Below are 25,143 nucleotides of genomic sequence, written 5' to 3'. Positions count from 1 at the left end.
ACATGGTTTTGGAGGTAGACAGGAGGGAGACAAAATTCTAAACCACATTGTGGTAGGCTAATAGAAATTCTTAGTTAGAAAAATAGAAGAGGTCAGGGACCTATGATTAATAGGTTTTTTGAAAAAAAAACAGCAGTTGGTAGAGAATAATAAGATATATAGATAGTAATCACTAAGCCAGTATTACAGATTGAAAAAATATATATGTATATATTTTGATCAGTAAGAGACATTACACTTCCAAAGTTTCCTTTCAGGTAACTGGTAGCATTAAAAGAACACCAAATTACTATATTGTACACCTGAAACTAATATAACGCTGTATGTTAACTAACTGGAATTAAAATAAAAACTTAAAAAAGAGAGAAAAAAACAATTCAAGGCAATAATATTTCCATTGTAGAGGAGGAGGGGTGCTGGAATGGAAGTTTGAGCCAAAGAACAGTGAGAGAAATTGACTGGGTGGAAGCAGCCGTGTAGAAGTGTTGGAAGGAGCTATTAGGGTTGTAGACATATGCTTAGTGTACATTTTCCATGTAATAACTACCATATGTACTTAAAACAAAATACTATTGTAAGTTTCAGGCTCTTACACTAGGAAGAGTGAGTGAAGAGAGATGCAGGTACTGAATCATAGTTGGCCTAGAAACTAAAGACATCAACAGAGGCATCTTCCTACACAGACCCCAGTGACACACAGCAGTGTGTATCACTAAGATAAGTTGCCCTTTGGAGAAAGCACTACAATCTGATTTATATGGCTTTTCTCCTTGCAGATTACCTTGATTCCCAACTAAAGTAGACATAAGATCTGGAACCAGTGGGCTCTGGCCTGTGTCTCCAGTTGTGTTATTTTGAAAGCTCCTATCATATGCCTACAGAGAGAGTCTGGCCACCTGACTAAGGTGCTAATGCAATAGTTAAACACCAGTCCCAGCGTTTTCTGAATACTCAGAGCACATTGGAATTGGTAAAGCCACTCTCCAGGCTCAATGGCAACCAAAGGAAGCAATTCACACTAAGCCAGAAGCCAGCATAAAGGAAAGGGAGAATGGGCAATAGTCTCTGTCACGTCAAAGATGCACACTTTCATAATATCACCGAGCACTCACATTGTGCCATATAGAAGCTTTCATTCATTCTGCACACTCTCTTATCTAGTTTGAAAACCAATTTGTTTACTGTAATTTGTACCACAAACCCCAAATAAGTACTTTTCAAAGAATAATAGAAGAAAAATTACATTGTGCTCATTCTTACAGTTTACTACATATCTATGTGATGTTAGAGCATTCTTGCAAATTTGAGGCCGAGAGAATATTTGCTGATGTTGGCAATGCGGTAAAAGTTTTTCCTGAATGCATGAAAAAAAAAACCTCTAGAAAGAGGTTTAAGACAATCTGATATACTAATGGAAGAGGAAAGATTGTCATTATCAGTGAATTCTTAATAAATCTCTACTCCTTGTTCACCTATCTCATCTACAGGATTTTATTTGTCTAAGTACCAAATGTTCTTTATTCTAAAGAGTCTCCCTTTAAGATGATATCCCAGTATATAGGTGCCAGGGCAATAACTATTAAGTGCCCACATATGGTGTTTTATGGGAATACATGTGATGCTATTATACTGTTGTCACAAGAATACTTGGCTCTTTAAGCCAGGAATACACATGCTCATAATAAATTATTTTTATGACTTCATATACACAATCATGATGCACAGAAAGTATAAAGGAAAGATTGCTTATTTTATGCAGCTTTGGCACTAACTCCATCCCCAATTATAGGCAACAGGGGGATTGTATGAAGCCAATGAAAGCATGAGAGTAGAAAATGGAAAAGATAACGCTATGCTTTCACATACTGAAGCCTGTTATTGTTCAAATTGTAACAGTATTGTTTTGTTGTTTTATTTCCCTTCATGATCTTAAATGCTCCTTCCTTCTCTAGTGATGCCAAAAGTTGAGTTGTCTCACTCATCAATGACAACTCTTTAATCTTTCCTTTTTGGCTTAGAGCAAACAACAAAGGTAGTCATGGATGATTCATACCATCTTTCATGCTCAGAGGCAGACATTTTCACCTCTGTTAAAAACACCCAAGGCTTTAAGGGTAGAGGTGGGAGAAAGTGAAGGTAGGAGACAGCTGTTCTCCTGTTGTTTCTGTTAAGGGTTTGTACACTTCAGTCTTTCCAGATTACAGCCGTGTGAAACATTTTCTGCAAAATAGGAAGCCAAGCCAAATTTGCCGGGTTTCAGGTCTGTAGACAAAATTTAAAACAGCTGGATTTTATTGGGAACTTTTGCGTGCAAGTAAACCTGGTGGTGAAACTAAAACCAGTGTTTGTCTCCACTGGAGTGGGCTACATCTTTAGGGGCTATCCCCTCCATATCTCTTCCCCTTGAGAGATTTTTAAATTTTGAAAGGTCCTAAGAGAAACCTGCCAGATTATTCCTTAGAGTACCTCACTGAAATCTTAGCCAATGAGGTGAAAGATACAACCAGATATAATGCCTCTCATAGTCAAATTTTCAGAAGGATGAGAGGAAGCTTGGTCTCTTTCTGTAATCTAACTTTAAATTACTTCAATTAAAATAGCTAATGATTCTCTATATACATAAACTTACCAAAACAAAGGTGTCCCCCCCACCCCCAAACACACACACAAACACACTGGTGTCTAGTCAAAGGGGAAAATAATGGCCAACTTATTGGGTTTGTATGTAGCAAAAATCCCACCTCATAACCTGAATGTGCTCTGAGTGAAAATGATCAGTTCATTGATAAAATAATGCAACTTTATAGATTTAAACATAAAAATAGAAGCAATGACACATGCTATATTAGGAATATATAGTGAGTTTGAAATACATTATTTATGAAGCTATTTAGAATTTCAGGAAACAAAACAATGAAAAGTAATCCAGCACTAGAGAAAACCATTTTACTACAAATCTCAATTTAGATCCCTGAGAGAATGAGTATTTTTCAAGAACAAAAAAAGAAATGATACACGCTCTCTTAAAATGTTAGTATAATCATAGAAAGAAAAAGTTCTTGGCAGTCTTTGGGCATAAGAAACATCACTTCAGATCTATCCCAATACACAGGCAGTGTGGAGGTTTGTGGAAAATGTACTGGCATCAAAAATACCTTCAGTTATCTAGTTCAAGAATATTAAGCATATCTAATATCAGAAGTCATCTATTTCTGTTAAACCATTACCAAAATTTAATATGCAAGAAATGTGAGGTCTAAGGAGAGAATAACTGATCTCCTTCATTCCACCATGTGTAGTTAAGCCTAGAACTTGTTGCCTAGTTCTCTGTTCTTATTATTACGCCATATTGCCTCTCACCAAACATATTTTTTTTTCTGAAATTCTCTTGTTCTATAAACATACTCCCATGGAGATATAACATCAATTGTGAATTCTAAATTTCCCACCATTAGGTGAGAGGAGTATATTTTGTTTTTCAGCATCACAGTTTCTGGTGCCCAAAATGTCCTTGTTTAAATTGTGCATCTAATGCCTTATGTGTGACCTTGGACAGGTGACCAAATTCTAGGTATCTGAGTTTCCTCTAGGGTAAAAGAAAGAACACCTACTTTATATATTGGTTGTGAAAATTAATCAAGATGTATCAAATCAGTAGAATCGTGTCTCACACTTAGTAAATACTCAGGTTGTAGGACACTGAATAAGCAAAAAACAAGTAAGCCAGTGTTTATAGCCATGGTACAGCTTTAAACTGGGAAGTAGTACTTTATACATTTATTAAACCACCATTTAATGGATATTATATCTTATTATAGCTTCAGTTTTCTCCATGCTATCATTTCACAATGATGAGATGAGTTTGTAAGCAGATCCATTAAAATGTTCATTGCAGTTTGTCAGATAGTAGGATTATTTTCAAGAGTTTGCCCAGATCCTAGGATTATTAATATTAGTGCAATGTTTTAAAGATCTGCCCCTGGCCATTAGTTCTTTACTCTTTCTGCAGTCTCTCTGAGGCAGGTAATAGTTTGTTCTAAGAGCACCAACACCATACAGGCATTGCTTTCCATAACACGTGATGTCAACTATGAAGCTAAAGGCATGGGAGAAGCTCATCTATAGGCTCTATCTCTCTATTGCAAAGACTAGTGCCTTCCAGAATAGCCCCAAGTACACCATCAAAGAGGTTAGAACATTCCATATAGTCTAACCTGATAATGGAGTCTAACTTACTCACTGCTATCCTTCTTGAGAGATTAAGCAAATCCAGGGTGAACTGATGGGTCCTGAGATGATTCTATGTGTGGAGTTCTGATGCAGAATCCAACTACCAGGACAAGGTGTCCTTTAAATTTGCAAAAGTTAATATGACACATATGACTTCCTCAAACAAGTAACCTTATCCAGGGAGGTCCCTTCTTTACCCTTTGGCTGCTCTTCACCTCCAAGTCTAATTTCACACAGTGTAGAGCACACATTCTGTACTACTTTCTAAATACCATGTGTTGGATCCTGAAACTTAACTGATGACACTATTCTGATGTCTTTTAGATACATAACTTTTATCCATCAGACCAGTGATTATCATGTGGACACTGAAATGGTGGGGCCATTGTGCATTCTTCTAGTGATCCATGTTTACTTTTTCATGTTTATAACATCACAATCTTGGCACTACATGCATCTGGGATATATTAATAATTTATTTATACTTAATAAAAAACAGGCATCACTTCACTATTCTTTAATCAAAACCAGTGCCTCTCTTGCTGTTGACTCCAGGGATGTTTTATTGTGTGGGGATAAATGGGAGGTGATGAGGTCTGTTGCTTCCCTGATTTAGTAAGCAAATTGAAACATTTAAGAATCATGATTATAGGGATGGTATCTTTTTGGTGTTCTGAGACCAAATCCAATGTGGCAGAGGTTCCCCACAACAACAAGCAATTCTCAAGACATCAGCTGGGTGTCTTCTAATTCAACTCAATTCTGACACCACTATTCTGAGATAGCATCAGATTCCACAGTTTAAGGATTCAGCCCCTCCCTCTTTTCCCCACTTCAGATGCCAGTTGCAAGTCCAGGTTGTTAGCTGTACTTCTGAATGACTGGCTATAAATTAAAGATTCCCATGACCTCTTCTTTGTGTTCAATTAAGTTGCTAGAATGGCTCACAGAACTCTGAGAAATATTTTGCTTCCTGGATCACTGGTTTATTATGAAAGGATATAACTTAGGAAGAGCCAGATGGAAGAGATGCACAGGGGAAGGCCCAGGGAATGAATGCACAGTTTCTATGTTCTCTCCAGCTGCTCCATTCTCCAAGAATCTCCATGTGTTCACCAACCTGGAAGCTCTCCAAACACTGTCCTTTGGGTTTTTATGGAGGCTTCATTACACAGATACAACTGATTAAATTATTGGCCATTGGCTATTGATTTAACCTCCAGTCCCTCTCCCTTCTCTAGAAGTTGGGAATGGGTACTGAAAGTTCCAACCCTTTAACCACTTGGGTGGTTCCCCTGGCAACCAGCCGCCATCCTTAGGTTATCTAAAGGCTTTCCAAGAGTCACCTCATTAATAACAAAAGAGAACTTTATCACTCTTGTCACAGGAAATTCCAAGGATTTTAGGGGCTCTATGCCAGAAACAGGATAGAAAAGCAAATATGTGTTTTTTTTAATTATAAGTCACAATATCACAGTATTTCAAAACAACCAATGTTGAAATGCCTCCAATGGAAGTTCAGAAGTGTATGCTTAGAGTGATGACTCAAGTAAGAGAATATTGCTAGACTCTGGCCGATTTCAGGAAAGAATCCATGAACATTCCATGCCAGTGATTCTTAAAGTGTGGTGCCCAGAAAAACAGTACATGCAAGAACTGGTTAGAAATGCAGATGCCCACATTTCAGCTCAGACTGACTGAATCAAAAATTCTAGGTGTGAAGACCCAATAACAACAAGCCCTCCAAGTGATTCTCATTGAGCTAAAGCCTGAAAACCACAGTCCTAAGCTACTATCTCAAGAAGAGTTTTAAAATCATGAAGACATCTACTTAAACTCATGGCACTGACACACAGTGTCCATGAAAAAGAAATCACTACATTGACAAAATGCACCAGGTTGATTAGGTTGGCTTATTTCTCAGCAGCAGACAGATTTTTATGTATGAGATATATAAGGTAGTTTATACACACACGCACACACACACACATACATACATACATAAAATTATTTTTTTCTTCAAAGGTTCTTAAGAAGTTGTCTAGGTCATGCTACTCAAAGTGGGATCTCTGTACCAAACAACATTAGCATTACCTGGGAGCTTTTAGAAATGCAAATCTCAGGCCCCATCCCTGACCTACAGAGTAATAATGTGCATTCCTAGAACCATGTGATTCTTATGTACATTAAAGCCTGAAAGCAATTGCCTGAATTCGTCATCTGCCCTAAAATCATCCAAAGATCTATTTAAAAAATCATATATCTTGAGAAAATATGACACCTTTTGATCAACTAGAAATAATTCTGGCTCCCACACTATCTGTGTGACATCATAATGGTTTTCCAAATCCTTCAAAATCTAAAGCAAGAGTTAATATTTACTGAATTTCACTAAGTTCTGGTTACTTCATTATATAAATTAACTGATATAATCTTTGCACCAAAGTTCTGGGTTAGAAATAATTATATTTTACATTTCACAGACATGAGATGGAGGCAAAAAGAGAATAAGTTGTTCAGTTACTTATTCATAAATGGTGGAAAAATTATTTGAACCCAGACGTGCTGGTCCATATTGCTATGGCTGTGTTCTCTAGGGTATATTACCATTTCCAAACATATAATTTGATTATTAGGGGCATTGTGACTAATCAGGATTTTTAATAAAAATTCAAGAGTTGGGCTGAGGAGGAAACTGATAGAAGAGACCCTGTTTATACTTTAGGTTTAAAATCTCATAAACGTTAAATACAATGATTTATCCTGATGCCCCAACCCCCAAAAAGTATCCAGAATTCTACGACTACATATTAAATAACATAAAAGCCAAAAGTTACAGAATTTACCATGAATCTAAATTTTTACTTTGGATGGTAACTAAAGTCATTCTAAAGAACCAGTTTGTTTTATTATTCTTTATATTGCTAACTTGTAACACACATGATCATTTTCTAAAGAATACAAGAGTTTGCAAATAATGAAATACAAGGTCCTAAGGAATAATCATTAATTTCTAAGAGGAAAAATAAACGTTAATTAGTGACTGTCTATGAATTTGATGGACTACAAATTCACTATGGAGCCATTTTAATCCAGAAAATACAAAATACTGGACTATTTAGAGGCTATGTTATAAATATGAATACAGGGAAGAGAAATTCTGTTGAGTGTTCCTTGGAAAACTAAGAGACTTTTTTTTTAGCACCTGGACTGAATTTGAAGGAAACTGGACTTGAATTAGAGTTTTGTGTAGAAACCAAAAAAAAAAAGTCAGTGGTTTTGGCTAGAAGAAGTGATTTATTTAAAGCCAAAACTTAACATAAAGCTCCTGGAATACTAAACTATGTGAATTGGCTATAAGAGAAGATGGGGTGTGTGTATCCCTATGTGAGAGGGACAAAGTGGGAGCGGGTCAGGGGTACTTTTGAAATCAAACTGTCTTCCACAACTCACTTAGCTCACTGTTTTATTAATAGTCTATAATCTTCCTTTCTCAGACAGCCAGTGATCAGATGAAAATAAAAAAATTAAAGTGAGCTTGAGCCTTTATAAACCTATATTGCACAGTCTTTAAATGACTTTGCTAAAAATAAGTGTAAAATTTTATGCAGTTTAGAAAATATATATATATATAACTATATATTATGCACCTCCATAGATATATGGGTGTGTTTAATGAACTTTCTATTAAACCCTCACGAAGGGAATGTTATTTTTAGATAGAGATCTTCAGTGGAAACAGGTATGAAATGTAAGGCAAGAGGAAATGCAGCCAAATACAGGATCTATCCATTGAATGCAGAAGAGATTTATTAAAGGTTTTACTAGCAATCTTGATACCTAAGGTGAGGCTTCAATAGACAGGTGGGAAAAAGTGCTACAAAAAAAGAAATTAAGTGGTAGAAACAGGTACTAATTAGGAGGACTCTTAAGCGTCTCAAAAGACTATATACATTTCTAAGAGTTTCTATATTAATATTTCATAAAAGCCAGCTACTTTTACATATATTTGGGAGATCATCTTTTTTATCTTTGTTATTAATAGAGACAATTATATCAGAGTTTGTTAAGAAAATACACACATTTAAGAGCAAAACTGTGTCAACTGCTTATATGCAGTATTGACACCATCCCAAGATCAAATGTAAAATAGTTTTCTACTACTTAGACTTTGTGAAAATAGGTGTATAAAGAAGAAAAGTGTTGGAAAGGAGAAGGGGCTTGAAATGTTTTTATTAAAGTGAGCAGTAGCACCCTGGTCTTCTTAATTCTTGATTCTTTCAGTCAAATATTTGAATTGAAAATTCCAGCTTAAGTGGAAACATAAATGAGAGTGGTTGTTAATAAGGAAGCTGTATTATTAGAAGAGTTCTAATAAGGGAAAGAAAAACAACAGTATTCAGAAGACAGTGCTGCCACGGAGACACAGTAGACATTGATTCATTCATTCATTCATTCATGGGTTCATTCATTCATTAACTATTCATTGAGTGGCTAATGTATGCCAACTGTGTTTTCAGGCACTGGGGTAAAGGAGACCACCTTGAAAGCTGCCTGGTATTAGTCTTGCCTTTCTGAGCACAGACGTTTCTCATTCTCTGAGAGGTGTGAGCAAAAAGAGACTTTGGGACTGATGGCTGGTGACCAGGTTTTTCCCACTTGTGGATTAGAGCAGTGGTCCCCAAACTTGGTTGAAAATTGCAACCACCTGGGTCACTATTTTTTTTAGTACAGACTTCTGAGCTCCACCCCAGGCCCACTGAATTGGAATTACTGAGATTAGGAAAAATTCATCTTAAACAAGTTTTCTAGATACTTCTGAAAATTATCAGGTTTGAGAACTAAAACTTTAATGTCCATCCTGTTATTACTTTGTGAGGTTGCCTTTGTGATCTTTAGGCTCTTCATTAACATTGGAAAGATTTTTCCTAACAGAGTTGAGGAACCAGCTGGCTTTAGTGAAATATTAATATAGAGACTCCTAACAATGTGTATAGTCTTTGGAAAACATCAGGAAAAGAAACTCAATGGACCAGTCCTGAATCTGGGACCAAAAGCAAAGATCTTTTAAAGGCAGGACAATTGAAATGTATAGAATATTTGCTATGTAATGGGCACTTTATTCACTTAATCTCATTCACACTCTAGATAAATACAGAGTTTTTGCTAATGCCTAATAGGAGAGTTGTACACAGAGCCCTCACATTCTGCAGCAAGGCTATGCCACCTGCCTGCAGTGAAAGACCATTTTCCATTTGAAATATAGCCCCCAATAGTCTGAGTATTATAAGATCCATTAGGTCATTGATTCCCAAAATGGAGAGCACCGTATATCAAGGCTAACTGTAAATGGATAGCTGCCACATCATAGAACCACTTAGAAGTGGCCTTAAGGATAACGGTGAAGGGAGAAGTTCCCCATTGGGAGAGGGGAGCAGTACAGTTGAATGTTCACTTTGTAGAGGAGGAAGTGGATAGAAGTTAAAACTGATGGGTAGTAATAAATTGCACGATCAGAGAGATGAAAAAAGCAAACTTGGAAGATTGTAGACAAAGTGAGTTGAATGAGATGAAGAGTCATGTGGAAACACCCATGGTAGTGGCACAAAGTAGGCAGAGCTTTTTATCTTGGGTTTATGCCTTGTAGAGTATCTACTACAGAGCAGGCCCTCAACAACCAGCTAAACTGATATCTTCCCAATGGAGGACAATCATTCCTTCTCTTCAGCCACACAATGCCTGAACAATGAACATGAAGAGAACAACTCTGGTGGCAAAGCTGGTGGCTATGCATAGGCCTCCAGAATAGATTGTCTCTCCCTAAGACTGATCCATCAAAGTTCTGCTAGTAATGAATACCAAACCTCCTAGCAACAACAGTGACCTACACTGTGCTCACAGTCCGCCAGGTTGGTGGCAGATTGATGATACCATTATCCCTTCACTCTGAAGGAGGCAATCATGCATATGTATTTATCTTTGTTCTTTACCATCAAAATGCTTCCCCAAATGCCAAATCTATCTTTGTGTAGATGCATCATCACAATGTTTACCTTGAACTCTGCACCATATACTTCCTTTTTTCCTCCTCAGGAATTTTCTGTCTCTGCAGCAATAAATGTACATTGGACGCTACTTGGCATTCATAGATATACTATCCAAAATTTCCAGCGAATCAAGGCTCATGAGACCACTCCTCAGAAGTGAAAAAATTCAAAGAATCAGTACTTTCTCCTTTCTTCTGCCATGAAGACAGTTCTTCACGGCATTTCTCCAAACACAATGGACGGTCCCAAAAGTATCAAGACAACCTGAAAGAGCTAGAGTGAGTGTGAGTTGATTACTCTTGACTGCATTGTGCAGTTTTGCAAGATATAAGCCAGGTAGAAAATAGCTGTTTTTCAGGTAGAGGTCAGCTAAAAATAATAACTCTTCAACATTGAAAGCTGACTGCTTCTAGATCCCAAATAATAAGAGATAAGACTGAAAAAAAGATATCCAGGGGCTCCTGGGTGACTCAGTTGGTTAAGTATCCAACTCTTGATTTTGGCTCAGGTCATGATCTCATGGTTCATGGGTTCAAGCCCCTCATAGGGCTCTGTGCTAATGGGGCAGAGCCTGATTAGAATTCTTCCTCTTCCTTCCTTTCCCTTGTTTGTGTGCTCTCTCTCAAAATGAAAGAAAGAAAGAAAAAGAAAGAAAGAAAGAAAGAAAGAAAGAAAGAAAGAAAGAAAGAAAGAAAGAGAAAAAGGAAGGAAGGAAGGANAGAAAAGAAAAGAAAAGAAAAGAAAAGAAAAGAAAAGAAAAGAAAAGAAAAAAAAGAAAAGGAGATCTCCAATTGTAAAAGACCTGGTATTTCTAAGTTAAACAAATTGATTCAGCTCGGGGCGCCTGGGTGGCTTAGTCGGTTAAGCGTCCGACTTTCGCTTAGGTCATGATCTCGCGGTTCGTGGGTTCGAGCCCCGCGTCAGGCTCTGTGCTGACTGCCAGCTCAGAGCCTGGAGCCTGTTTCAGTCTGTGACTCCCTCTCTCTCTGACCCTCCCCTGCTCACGCTGTCTCTCTCTCTCTCAGAAATAAAACATTAAAAAAAAAAAAACAAACAAATTGATTCAGCTATGCAGCAAAAATCATATTGTATTTGGTATTTCCTTCTGTAATGTTATGAGCCATTCATTATAAGTGCATTTAGTTTCAACAGTTAGACACCTAATATTAATCAGAGAAGAAGATTATAGAATATGACTCAACACATATAATGCTACAATGTTCCACTTTGTACCATGATTTCAGTTGAAGTATGTGTGCCATGCTAATTATAGAAATTGCAGAAATTCCACAGAGACCTCTGTTGGAATGATAACCATATACTCTGAATTGTATATCTATTACCTAATACACAACAAATCACAACTCTGATCATGTTAGCTAATGAGTATCTCTTTAGTATCTAGGAAAAATTTTTTAAAAATTTAAAGACTGTGTGTATCTCTATATAGAGAGTTATAGGTATAAATATGTATATATATATATATCTGTATCTGTCAAATATATGTATAAATATAAAGATTTGGTTTGCAATGAAACAGTAAACATCTATTATTTTCTCCTGAGAATGGTATTTGTAACTTTGGTGGTTACAATGAGGGGCTTATGGGGTTGGGAATATTTTAAGACATGGATGGTTGTAAAGACTAACTCAGAAGATGGAAAATAGGGAAACCTTGATTTAGAATATGATCATATTCTTAGGTTCTTTTTTCTATAAGACTCATATATATATCCCTGTCACCCACCTGCTCATTCTAATACTCTGGACAAATTAAATTCCTAAATCTGTGTTTCCTTATTCCTAAAATTGAGTAAATAATACCTTTAGAAAATGTGTTTTCATACTGTTATTACAGTTAATCAGTAGACATATTAAAGATCAAGAGTAGAAAAGCTAAATTCAAAAGTAAATATTTCATAGAAGTTCGGACAGTCATATAGATTATTAAATTAATGACTCAGCCCTCGGTTTGTTCTCAGCATTCAAGAATCTCTCATGGTTTGCCTCTCTCCCTCTCCCCCACTATTTTTCCCCTTCTCCTCCCCCATGGTCCTCTGTTAAGTTCCTCCTAATCCTCCTATACGTGCAAACATATGGTATCTGTCCTTCTCTGCCTGACTTATTTCGCTCAGCATAACACCCTCAAGGTCCATCCATGTTGCTACACATGGCCAGATTTCATTCTTTCTCATTGCCATGTAGTATTCCATTGTACAGATAAACCACATCTTCTTGATCCATTCATCAGTTGATGGACACTTAGGCTCTTTCCATGTTTTGGCTATTGTGGAGAGTGCTTCTATGAACATTGGGGTCCATGTGCCCCTGTGCATCAGCACTCCTGTATCCCTCGAGTAAATTCCTAGCAGTAAATATACACATCCTTGTATAGTTCCCTCTCACAGTGACTCAGGGCTTGGCCATGTGACTTTCTTCGTCCAGTGAGACATTAGCAAATGTGACAGAAGCACACAATTGGTTAAGTACATGCATATAGGGGCTTAGCTGCTAGGAATGCTGCTGTCAACATGTAAGATTCCAGGGTTGACTCCTAAAGAGGAGAAGAACCATGTATCCCAGCCAGCAGTACTTGCTAAACACTGTCTTGGACCATCCAGCCTCAGCTGAGTCACTCGATGACAGTAGCTACTTAAGTGGATCCCAAGCAAGACCATCAGAAGAACCACACAACAAAGCCTATTGTGCAGAATTGTGAGCAAATAAATGGTTAATTAGAGCCACTACATCTTGGGGTTGTTTGCTATTCACAATAGTTACCTGATATTTTCAGTAATCTGGTAAGAGAAACCTTTCATGCTATTGATATTGAAATCAGTAAATGATAACTAGGAGGGACCAATCATATACATTAAAAAACATATACCATGCGCATGTAAATGAATCAAACAGCAAATACACAAAACAATCAGAAAATGTATTTTAAAATGGAATAGCAAACATGAGGTTGCCTTGTTAAACTTTCCATGGTGGATTAGTACCTTGTGCTGCATAAACAAAACCCAAAATACATGTATAATTTACTGAATATGTAGAACTTACTGAAACATGATCTTCTATGAAGCATATGTTGGAAAATCTTGCATACAGATTCTTCACTTTGTGTGATAGTCCTGCAGGTGCACTGCGCTTGAAGGATTGTCCCCAAGGTACCAATATAAGCTGCTTTGCAGTCATCACTCTCTGAGCAACTGAGGTCTTGCTTGCTTAAGGTACTGATGCAGAGTTCATCTTCATGGCACTTTCTAGTCACGTGCTGCCAGCATTTCCACTGAAATGTTCTATAACGCCTCCTAGGAAGAATTAAGCAATGGTATTGGTCTGAATAATATCTCACAATAATGTGTGGAGCTGCCTCACCTAATGAAAGACTGACATAAAACAAAAAGCCCTCTAAATGCCAGTACATAGCTGAAAACAAAGTTTGTATGTTCAAGCATCCCAAAAGAGACTGTAAAAGAAGAGAAATATTGTGAATTATTTTTCTTGTGTGATGAAATACAGACGCTAAGTTTTAGATTTCCTGGGTGAATCATCCTTCATTACTAATTTTATTTCAACGGGTGATAATGAGTAGTATGAACTACATGGTAGATTTATTAGCAATATTTTTGAAGCAGAATTTGCTTTTGTGGCTAGCATTTGGTCAGTGTCTCTTACCAAGTGATTTCATATAAGGCGCTTTACCATTCCAGCCAATTTTCCTACAGCATGGGAGGTACTGTACTCTTTCTCAGCATTTCTAAACAGACTAACTAGTATTTACAAAATACTTTGAGCTTCTCTGACAGCAAGAGCTAATTTAAAGGAAAACATTATGCATTTATTTAATGACCAAGAATCCATTATAACCATAACCATTCATAACTTTTCTATATATTTGATTCTAGCTGTTCTAGCCTTGAATAAAAGTCTAGATAATATACAATCATTTCATTTTTAAAAGTTTCACAGAAAGAAGATATTCTCAGTGGAACCAAGGATATTAATCTTCCTAGTTAATATTGATCACCTAAAATTACTTCTTACCCTTTTGTGAATAGGTCACCATCAAACATGCATGAAAATTCCCTGAGTAAATGACATTTATCTTGAGCTTATTTGTCCACAATATGCTACTCTGCTGAAATCCATAAACTATTTTTAATAATCTCATATTTTAAGTAACCCTAAAGGAATCAGCTTTTTAATGTAATGGCAAAGATTTATTAGTATCTATTAAAATTTATATTTAAGAAAATCCCACATATTTTTGAGCCAGCAGAAAAAATATGTTCCTTTATTTAAATTAAAGGTTATATAGAAATGTCATGTAAATATAAGGATTGACAGTTTGGCTTATCATTTATGAATTGATAGAGAATAAATTTGTACCTAGGTGTCATTTGTTCATTTTTAAATGTATATTTTGCTACATTTAAGTTGCGGGAGTTATCTACTCATGGAAGTTATTTCATTCAGAAAATTATTCGTGAAACCCTGAGAAAATTCTGAATTAAAGAATATCTCAAAATTGGGGGCGCCTGCGTGGCTCAGTCGGTTGAGCGGCGGACTTCAGCTCAGGTCATGATTTCACGATTCGTGGGTTCAAGCCTCGCATCGGGCTCAGTGCTAACAGCTAGCTCAGAGCCTGGAGCCTGCTTCAGATTCTGTATCTCTCTCTCTCTGACCCTCCCCTGCTCATGCTGTCTCTCTCTCTCTCTCTCTCAGAAATAAATAAAACATTAAAAAAAAAGTATATCTTTTTTTAGGTTGTTCTTTTAATTTTTAAAGAATTATCTTAAGATTAAAAAATCATAAATTTAGTACACATTATTTCTATGAGTTAAATATGGCAAAAATTATATGATTTTAGGTTTAAATATTTTGATGTACAGTGTTTCATTATCTTTATTTTCTTCATATTCTACAATTTTCTATTATTTTGTTCAAACAATTGTTTATAAGTAATTTTTTGAAATGGAATTATTTTGTTTTCTTTTTTCCTATTAATTTCTGGTTACATTACAAAATGTAAGAGAATGCAGTTACTACAATTTCTGCACATGGAATGTATTAGATATGCTTTTGTGACCTAACATATTGTCAAATTTTGTAAGCATTGCATGGCACTTAAAATAAGTGTATACATTGTAGAGTTTTGCTTTTGAAAAGTGGAATTTTTTAGGGACACCTGGGTGGCTCAGTCAGCTAACCGTCCGACTTCAGCTCAGGTCATAATCTCACGTTCATGGTTTCCAGCCCCGCATCGGGCTCTGTGCTGACAGCTAGCTCAGAGCCTGGAGCCTGCTTTAGATTCTGTACCTCTCTCTCTCTGACCCTCCCCTGCTCATGCTGTTTCTCTCACTCTCTCAGAAATAAATAAAACATTAAAAAAAATTTAAGTAGAATTTTTTAAGAAAATACTTTTTTTCCACTACTTTCTTGAGTCATACATATAAAACTATAAGGTACTATAATTTTCTATCAGCTCCTAAACACTTATAATTGGCAAAATAGGAGAGTCTAGTGGCTCAGTAGGTTAAGCGATCCACTTCGACTCAGGTAATGACCTGGTTTGTGAGCTCAAGCCCACGTTGTGTTCTGTGCTGACAAGTGAGAGCCTGGAGCCTGCTTTTGATTCTGTGTCTCCCTCCCTTTCTCTCTTCCTCCCCCACTCTCACTCTGCACCTCTCTCTCTCTCTCAAAAATAAATAAACATTTAAAAATTATAATTGTCAAAACATAATCTCATTCCCCCTCCCCGTATACATCTATTGGACAAAATTAGTTGAAAAATAGTCTTTATACTGCCTTCTTTGACCTTTTTTCAAATAAATAAAGGAGTTTCAAAAACCTAATACGTATTAAAGAATCTAGAACAGGGACAGAAATTTTATTTTAAAACCCAAATGCTCTTTTCTCCCCAAGTACAGTCTCTTCAGCCAAAAAAGGTAGCAGATAAAAGACATAACATTCTCACTGAAGAAGTAGATTGTCATGTGGATTTTTTCATCTTAATTACATTAAGTTAATATAATTGCTAGAAATTTTCCTAAAGCAAAATTTGCTTGAGCTAATGACAGGATTTTTCTTTTCACTTTGGCTACTAATATTGCATACTATATCCATCACCTCTATAAAATATTCATTAAGGGACTATTTGCACATGGTGAAAAGAAATCTAAAGTACACAATTCTTACTCTCTGAATTAATACATGAAAATTATATAAGAAGAGACATGTATACATACAATAAAAATCATGAAAATTGCAAGATATGCAATTGCATAATTGCAGGGTATTCAAAGGTAGAGGGAAACAAGATGACATCTTTTAAGTGCCTCTAGTTTTGCAGACTGTTCACCAAGCATTTTGGAGAGGTAAACACAGGAGTCCTTGTGCAGAAAAATTACCAATTCTGTATCAATCAATCTGAAAAGGCACTGATGCCCAGATGTGTTGAATTCAAAAATGTGTACTTCAGAATCCATCATGGTGATCCTCAAGGATTGTAACAGCAGATCCCATCACTTGCCAGTAAAATACTTAATTTGATAGGGAAGCTTAGATATATTATGTTCTGAAAATTAAAGGCAAATAACTTTAAGAAAATGAGGAAGTAGGGGCGCCTGGGTGGCTTNATTAAAAAAAAAATTAAAAAAAAAAAAAAAAGAAAATGAGGAAGTATACCTAGAGTTTTGGCACTGGAATTAGATAAAGCTAGATACCTATTCATGGAGACATCTGGTATTTTTACAGGATTGCTTTTAAAAAAAAAAAAACAAAAGTTTTCCTGGCTATTAATATATCATTAGTTTTCATTATTTGTATAGGTATATAATTAACAGAAAAATATAAATATTCTACTTGTGATATGATAAAAAGTATAATCAAACATTTTTACCATATTTCAGTGATCATAGGAGATACGATTATCATTATAACTGAAATAACTTGTTGGAAATTAAATTACAATTTTAATTTAATAAATATTTTCTTTGAGCTTAAAGTGATTCCAAAGAGTTTAGAGATATTAAAATGTGTAAACAAAATTGCTTCTTAGAATCAATGAACTACAATATTTCACTGAATGAGGACTTTTGAGATACGAGTTTAAAAAATCTAAACTGGATTGTAAAAAAAAATATTTTTATCCTGAATTTTATTATTCAGTCAAGAGATCTACTTAATAAACCTCAAAATAACTGATAAACTTTTGTAAAACAGCATCCTCAAATATAACTTTCTTAAGAACTTGGGCAATCTATATGATAAGCTGACACAAAAACTATGTCAATGTTCTAGTCCTCTGCTTAGATCTTTGCCCCTTATGTTACAGAATATGTAATGCAGAAAAGCACCTGTCTTTTTTGACAAATATTTAGGAGATCTGGAGCTATTCTGAAAGGTGGAATGGCAGAGTAAAGCAGTATAATTAAAAGGCTATAGAAAGCAGTTTACCAAGAATCAGTCCCTTTAGGAAATTGATGTTAAATCTTTTAGGTATTTACCAATGGTTAAGGCAAGGTGACAAATGTGACAATCCTTGCTCTCAGCTATCACACACTGGACTACTCTTCTACGTTAAATGTTTATTTTGATCTTTAAATGATTTTGCTATTTATGGAGTTTTATTTGTTTAAATGAAATTAAATAAAACAGTCCCTGCTAGAAGGTACTGGGCAAACTGTCATGAAGAACTATTCATGACACAAAAGAAGCACAAGATGAATCCAAACATGATATGACTTAATACTGGTTGTAAAATAAAGCTCCTTTAACACGGTAACAGCAATGTTACAAATCATTTTGATTCATCAAATTTATCCAGTATTCTTCTTTCTTGGATTTTCTTACTCATTTAAGAGGTCCAATTAACTGTGGATTTCTTACCATACAAAAGATAAATTCATCTTGAATATACAAGGAAATGTGTTAATGAAGACTGTAGTGAAGAAAAGAAAAAAGCCAGTGTTGAATTAGATTTATGGTTCCTGGGAGTAATTACCTGGAAAATTCAGCCTAGTCTCAACCAGCAGCAAAAGTGGAAGTTTTAATAAGTGAGTCAAATCATTCATACTTCTGCTCAAAGCCTTCCAGAACCCGTCCATTTTACTAGGAGTGAAAACCAAGTCCTTAGTATCCCTCTGGGCCCTAGGTGATCTAGGCCTGCCTGTCCTACATCCAGTTAATGTCTAACTGCATCTCCTCTTTCTCTTCCCCATGCATGCTCTGCTCTCATTGCTTTTGGAACATGCCCTATTTTTCCCCAGCACTGGCTGGTCAGTTCGGTATCTCTGTTTTCAGATGCTTTCAGAGAGACTCATTCCTCCACTTCCTTAAATCTGGGAAAATGCTCCTTACTGGGACCAAGCTGTTCACACTGCAACTCTTTCTGCCCATTCAGAGTCTTACTTATTCTGTTCTCTCTCTTTGTGTGGTAATCTCCAGAACACTCATTGCCTTATACTATAATACCTATTTTCTTTATTATCTCTCTTCCCCCACTAGAACATAAGCTCTGCAGGACAAGTATTTTTGTCTTGTGTACACTGATGCCTAGAGTAGTAGGTGGTGCTTGATAATTATTTATTTGATTAAACAAACAAATGACTACTGTTACTCCCCTGAAAATCAAAGGTATGAGGTTGGGAAGAGGAGAATGGGTACATTTCTGACATCGTGGTATACATATGTGCTGGGGATGTCTGGACTGGACTCAAGCTACCTTTTCTTTCCTGATCTCCAGCCTAGGAGTGAAAGATTAATTCTGAAGTTGGAAGACTCACCTTCTCAAAACTCTCTGACATTCACCAGCCTTATATAATCACAACAAAAACCAAATTAAACTTATATGTAAGTCAAGTCTATTTGTTACTTCATTAGTCCAACTTGAATTTCTAATTTTAATAATGCTATTTTGTGGCTACCAAATCTTCACATACTGAATTTACTTATTCTGAAAATATATTCTGCATTTGAATTTCAAAAAGGATGCTACACATGTACCACAGATTCAAAATATGAAATGTCTGGCTTTGTTTACATCATGTTGGATGATGGTGGGAACTCTAGCTAATGTAATGAGATCAAGTGTTAGGACTGGACTGTAACAAGTAAGGTGCCGAAATAAGAAAGTAAAGTATGCGTGTTTTTACTCACCTGCATAATTCATCATTTCGGCAGCTGCGAATTACATTGAGGCAAGTAGGGGGTGGAACTATGTTCACTGCACATGGCTTGCTGTGAAGAGCTTCTTTGGACTGCTGACAAGGTATATCAGATTGAGCACAGTCACAAAAAGCCAACATCTGGGCAATGTTAAAAGGCATATTTTGATAGAAGAACCGTATGGCTGCTTGGCAGTGTTTCACATCACACAGATTTCCATTTGCTGAGCAAGCTTTAAGGTAAGGGGCCAACTGTGCATTACAGACCACATCCCCTACACACGCCTCTGCCACTTCCAAACAGGACTGGATCCCTTTGATTCCTGAAAACAAGGAGATGTCCAGGTTGTGGAAAAGTAAACATAAGCCTGTACCTACAGAATCTGTAAAACACTGTGAGAAGTCTACGAGCAAAACACAATGATGTACCAAAGTGCTATTTTGGGCACACAGTGTGTGTGTGTGTGTGTGTGTGTGTGTGTGTGTGTGTGTGTGTGTGTGTTTTAAGAATTAGTATGAATTTACTGAGGCCTGACTAGTGGATTCTTTGAATCATCATTCATTTATACTGGATACATATTGTGATCCAGAAGTGATGGGAAGTGTGTAGAGCCAGAACAGAGTGGAAAAAAAAATTTGAGTCCAAGTTTCTCAAATGTAAATAATAAATCTTCAGAAATTGCATTTGAGGTACATCGCTTATGGTGAGCTCATGGGCTCAAGTCAAAATGATTTTTGTATGTTCCGTTGTACTTTCTATTTTGGGTGAAAAATTGACTAAAGGTTCCACATGGTTACATAGTTATTCTAGCACAGAAATATGTTCACATTCTGGAAAACACAGATACATGTAAATGTCCTCTTTCCACCACATATACACAAAAGCAGTTAGCCTCAAATAATTTATGTGATCAAAATACCAGTGACATTTAACCAAGATCTAGTTTTTGGTTTTAATTGTCAAGTATTCCTCAACATAACTGTAAACAGAGGATGGATGGGGGACGCAAGTTGCTTTGATACATGAGTGGAACAAATTCAGAAATTTTGTTTCATTTTGCAATATGAGACTAGTAAAAAGGCACACAATATATTCTGTATTGGCCTATCTTTAAGAAAGCTGGTAACTATGTTTTAGGTCACTTTGTCTAGTACTTACAACACAGAGGGAAAGTTCAATGTATAAACATTACCATGATAGGGAAGAGTGGTCAGATTCCACTTGGACTGATTATCCTCTTTCATGTTATCTAGAAGGAAAACAAAGAGACCATTTCATTAGTGACTGATTTTTTTAAAAATTTAATAGAAGTATCCAGGCTACATTTATAAATGAATAATCAAGCAAAAATATATACAAGCTCATGGAACACTTATTTAAGCCTTGATACTCAAAGTTAGTGAGGTGTAGATGAAGAAAAATCACCCCCCAAAGTATCATTCAAATGAGTTAAACAGCCCTGCACTGAGGATTCAGTTACTTGCAGATTTAAACAAATGCTAACGACCAGGCCATGTGCACTGAAGTAAACAAAGAATTTGGGGAAAAAGAACAGAAGGAATATTGTCTGAATCAAAAAAATTCTTTCCAGCAGGGTCTTAATTAAATTTAAATGTAATTTAAGGATGATTTCCACCTATGATTATCTTAATCTCTTAGAGTTACTAGGAATTACAGAGTTAGAGAAGTGCATTGGTAGAAGTCAACTCAATGGCCAGCTACCTCTAAACTCTTTCATTCTAGAAGTATTGGTTGAGACCCTCCTATGTACCAGGCACCATACTGAAGACACCAATGTGTGGTCTCTGTCACGAAACATACACAGCTTGGCATAGAATATAGACATATAAAGAAAAACCCAAACAAAACATAAGAAGCTCTATTCGACATATGCCTAAAGTGATAAGGAAACAGTATGCTCAGATTTGCATTTTAAAATAAAAGTTCAGAGGCACCTGGGTGAATCATTCAGTTTAGCATCCGACTCTTGATTTTGGTTCAGGTCGTGATCTCATGGTTTGTGGGTCCGAGCCCTGCATGGAGCACCACACTCTCAGTGCAGAGCCTGCTTGGGATTCTCTCTGTCTCCCTCTCCCTCTGCCCTTCCCTTGCTCTCCCTCTCTCTCAAAATAAATAAACTTAAAAAATTAAAAAATAAATAAATAAAAGTTTAGGTGTTGCCATTGGCTATTAAAACATTGACTTCCAGAGCACCTAGATGGCTCAGTCAGTTAAGCATCCAGCTCTTGATCTCTCCTCAGGTCTTGATCTCAAGGTTCATGGGATCACGTCCTGTATAGGGTTATGTACTGACAGCATGGGACTTGCTTGGGGCTTGTGATTCTCTCTATCCCTCTCTCTCTCTGCCCCTTCTCCACATTCTCTCTTTCTCTTAAAATAAATAAACTTAACGAAATAATGACTCCCGTTATTCTTTCACAGTCTATCCAGGCTCCTTGTATTGTTCCGTCTGTTCTCACTATATATGGCTTCTCTTTTTTATACCTATAAAGTCTAAGCTCAAGAATCACAGTGTTTCTAGGTCCACCCTGCTATGTCTCTGAGGAAGCCTGAAATGTTCCTTCTTCTGTGCTATTTTTCCACATTGAGTGAAATCCCAATAAGCAAACCTCAGAGAGTCCTACAACTTTTACAACAGATATAAAAGTCTAGGCTAGACCTCCATTTCTGTTTTGGCCCTAAGTGGTATGGCTATGCCACTGATTAAATACAGCATTCTAGAATATATCATTGCAGCATAAATAAACCCTGAATTTACTCACTTTTATGGGCTGAATGTTTATGTTCCTCCAAAATGTATACTGAATATGGAGTCTGTGACAGTACTTCAGGTCAAATGAGGTCATAAGAGTGGGGCCCTGATCTGATAGGATTCTCATCCTAATAAGAAGAGACACAGAGAGCTTACCTACTCTTTGCCCTCCTACACACATGTGCACACGGGTGCGTACACACACACACACACACACACACACACACACACACACAGAGTAAGGAAATCTTGTGTGAGGATACAGAAAGAAACCATAAAGTCCATAAGTCAGGAAAAGAGAAAAAGTACCCAAAAGCAGCCTGACTAGACCAGGATCGTAGTTCTATCCTCCAGAACTGTGAGGAAATAAATTTCTGTTGTTTAAGCCACCCAGGCTGTGGTATTTTGTTATGATGGCCCCAGAAGACTCATATATTCACTAAGTGGTAATTATTGTAAACACAACAAAACATTTATTTTAGCATGGGAAAATTAATCCCATCATGGATGTGTACTATTTTATATGCTATGAGTAATTTAATATAAATTCTGTGCTTATTAAATTCTAATTTGATATGGTACATACATGTGTACATACATATTTTTCCTGGAGGATATTTTAAACAGTAGCTTAACTGCGGAAGAGGAGCTAAAGGGCAATATGTCATAGAACTAAATAAAAGAAAGTACCAATCAGATCAACCTCTGAAATAGAAGATCATATACATCAAAAGAAAAAAAATATGCATGCTCTTTCTCATTCACCCACTAAAGTCAAAATATATTCAGAATCTGCTCTCTTCTCACCTTGCTACCACCCTGGTCCAAGATAGCATGAATTTCTCTAGATCCATGGTCTTATTTATCATCTAGAAGTGAATGACACACCCCATCCCTATTGCACAGATCTCATCTTTTTATTGCATACATAGAATTTTGACATTAAATCCATACCTGGGACTGCCTAATATCATGTATTTACTTGGGTACCTAATAAACATTTCAGACTTAACCTGTCCAAAACTGACATCTGACTTTCTGTCCCTCACTGAAACCTTTTCTTTCTGTATTGTTCCCGTGGTAGTTAGCAAAAATAATAGCAACCACATCCTTCTAATGACTCAAGATAAAAACCTTGTGATTAACTTCCATTTCCTGTCTTTCTTGCATTTCCACATAATTTACTACTATTAAAATATATCTGGACTCTGACCACTTGCCACCGTGGTTCATTGTCTATCACTTTTTTGCTGCATCATTATACAAGCCTCCTAACTGGTCTTCCTACTTGAGTCTTTGCTTCTCTTCAGTCAATGATCACATGAAAATCAGAATTATCCTTTTAAAGGTATAAATTAGATCATGATGATCTCTTCGTGAAAATTTTTTAGTGATTTTCTGTATCACTCAGAGAAAGAACCAATAACCTAGAAATAACCTAGAAAGTCCTCCATGATCTTGCCCTTGTCTTATCTCTGATATCACCTCCCACATCTGTCTCCCTTATTCTCCCCTCTACCTATGAGTCTCCTTATCTCTTCCTCAAACTTCTAGACAGATTTCCAGTTCCAGACCTTTGATTCCGTTTCTTCTGACTTAACCACTCTTTCCCGAAATACCCACAAGGCTCATTTCCTAGCTCTTTTAATCTGTGCTCAAACATTAACTTAAGAGTGTAGCTGTGACCATCCTATTAAAATTACAAACTAACCACTCACACCATTTTTTCCCTCTGTTTCAGTTTTCTCCTTAGCGTTCATACTGTTTGAAATATTTATCTTAAGTCATTTATCCTGTTAATTTTCTCTTTGTCCTGTATTGGTTGCTGTGCCACACTATTAAGACACCCCTTTTGGTGACACAGGACCTAACACATTGTAAATGTATCATAAGTATTTGTTTAATGAATGCATAATGCATGAATGAATGAATGAATGAATACAATGAACATTTTTTTGGGGTGCTTGGTTGGCTCAGTTGGTTAAGCAACCAACTCTTGATTTCAGCTCAGGTCATGATCTCATGATTGGTAGGATTCGGCCCAGTGCCAGGCTCTGCACTGAACATGGAGCTACTTGGAATTCTCTCTCTCTCTCAATAAACAAACAAACAAACAAACAAACTTTAAAAAAAGATGATGCTAAAACCTTTTAGCATTTCTCTCTTTCTTCATAATCTCTTTTGGACATAATCTCTTCATAATCTCTATTCATGGCAACAGTTTTTAAAATTTTAATTTTCTAAGAGAAACAGGATAAATTACAAAGCTGGAATTAGAAATTAAATATTCTTTAGTTAATTCATATTCATAATTACTTACTTAATGTTCCTAAATTCTTCTTTTGCATACCAACCTGAAAAAGTTTCCTGGTTGAATCTATCTTCATAGTCATCACTGTAGGCTGGAGTCTTATTCATCTGAGCATCCTGTATACAAACATCTTCGAACAAACTTTTCCAAATTTCAATACACTCTACTTTTGAAGGATTGTTGCAATGACAATTCCACAAAATCGTTTCTTTCAGACTGTCTCTTAATGCTGAACACATATAGCCTCCATCAAGGGTTTTGCATTGTTCTGATTCTCTCCCACAGGTTTTCTTAAAATTTTCATACAACAGAGTGCAATGTTCTGATTCCTGGCAGATATGTGCCGCTGTGACACAATCACTCCTTTTTCTCACCATTAATGATGTGTCTTTCTGTTGGAACCACTGTGTGGTATTTAACTGTGAAGCCAAATGTAAAGACGGCACTGATTCTTCTATAAGGTTAAAAAAAAAAAAGAAACCAAAAATTAAAAAGTTAATTTAATCTTAGTAACTGGCCTGGGTGGCTCAGTTAGTTAAGCATCCAATTCAGATTTGATCTCATAGGGTTCCTGAGATGGAGCCCCTTCTTGGGCTCTACGCTGACAG

General features: G+C 36.3%; 1 protein-coding gene across 1 annotated transcript in view; it reads right to left on the bottom strand.

Moving 5' to 3' along the window:
• Window positions 1-25,143, bottom strand: part of GFRAL (GDNF family receptor alpha like) — a 53,590-nt gene that overhangs the window by 13,018 nt on the left and 15,429 nt on the right. The window contains exons 4-6 of the mRNA XM_077769092.1: window positions 20,644-20,700; window positions 19,443-19,773; window positions 13,341-13,591 (exon numbers count right to left, since the gene is read on the bottom strand). Of these exons, the coding sequence (XP_077625218.1) occupies window positions 13,341-13,591; window positions 19,443-19,773; window positions 20,644-20,700 (639 nt within the window). The remainder of the gene's footprint in view (window positions 1-13,340; window positions 13,592-19,442; window positions 19,774-20,643; window positions 20,701-25,143) is intronic.

Source organism: Crocuta crocuta, unplaced genomic scaffold, assembly GCF_008692635.1.
Source record: "Crocuta crocuta isolate KB4526 unplaced genomic scaffold, BGI_CrCroc_1.0 scaffold205, whole genome shotgun sequence".
NCBI classification, from domain to species: Eukaryota; Metazoa; Chordata; class Mammalia; order Carnivora; family Hyaenidae; genus Crocuta; species Crocuta crocuta.
Note: the sequence above shows the minus strand (reverse complement) of the source record. Positions and strands in the feature narration are given on the sequence as shown.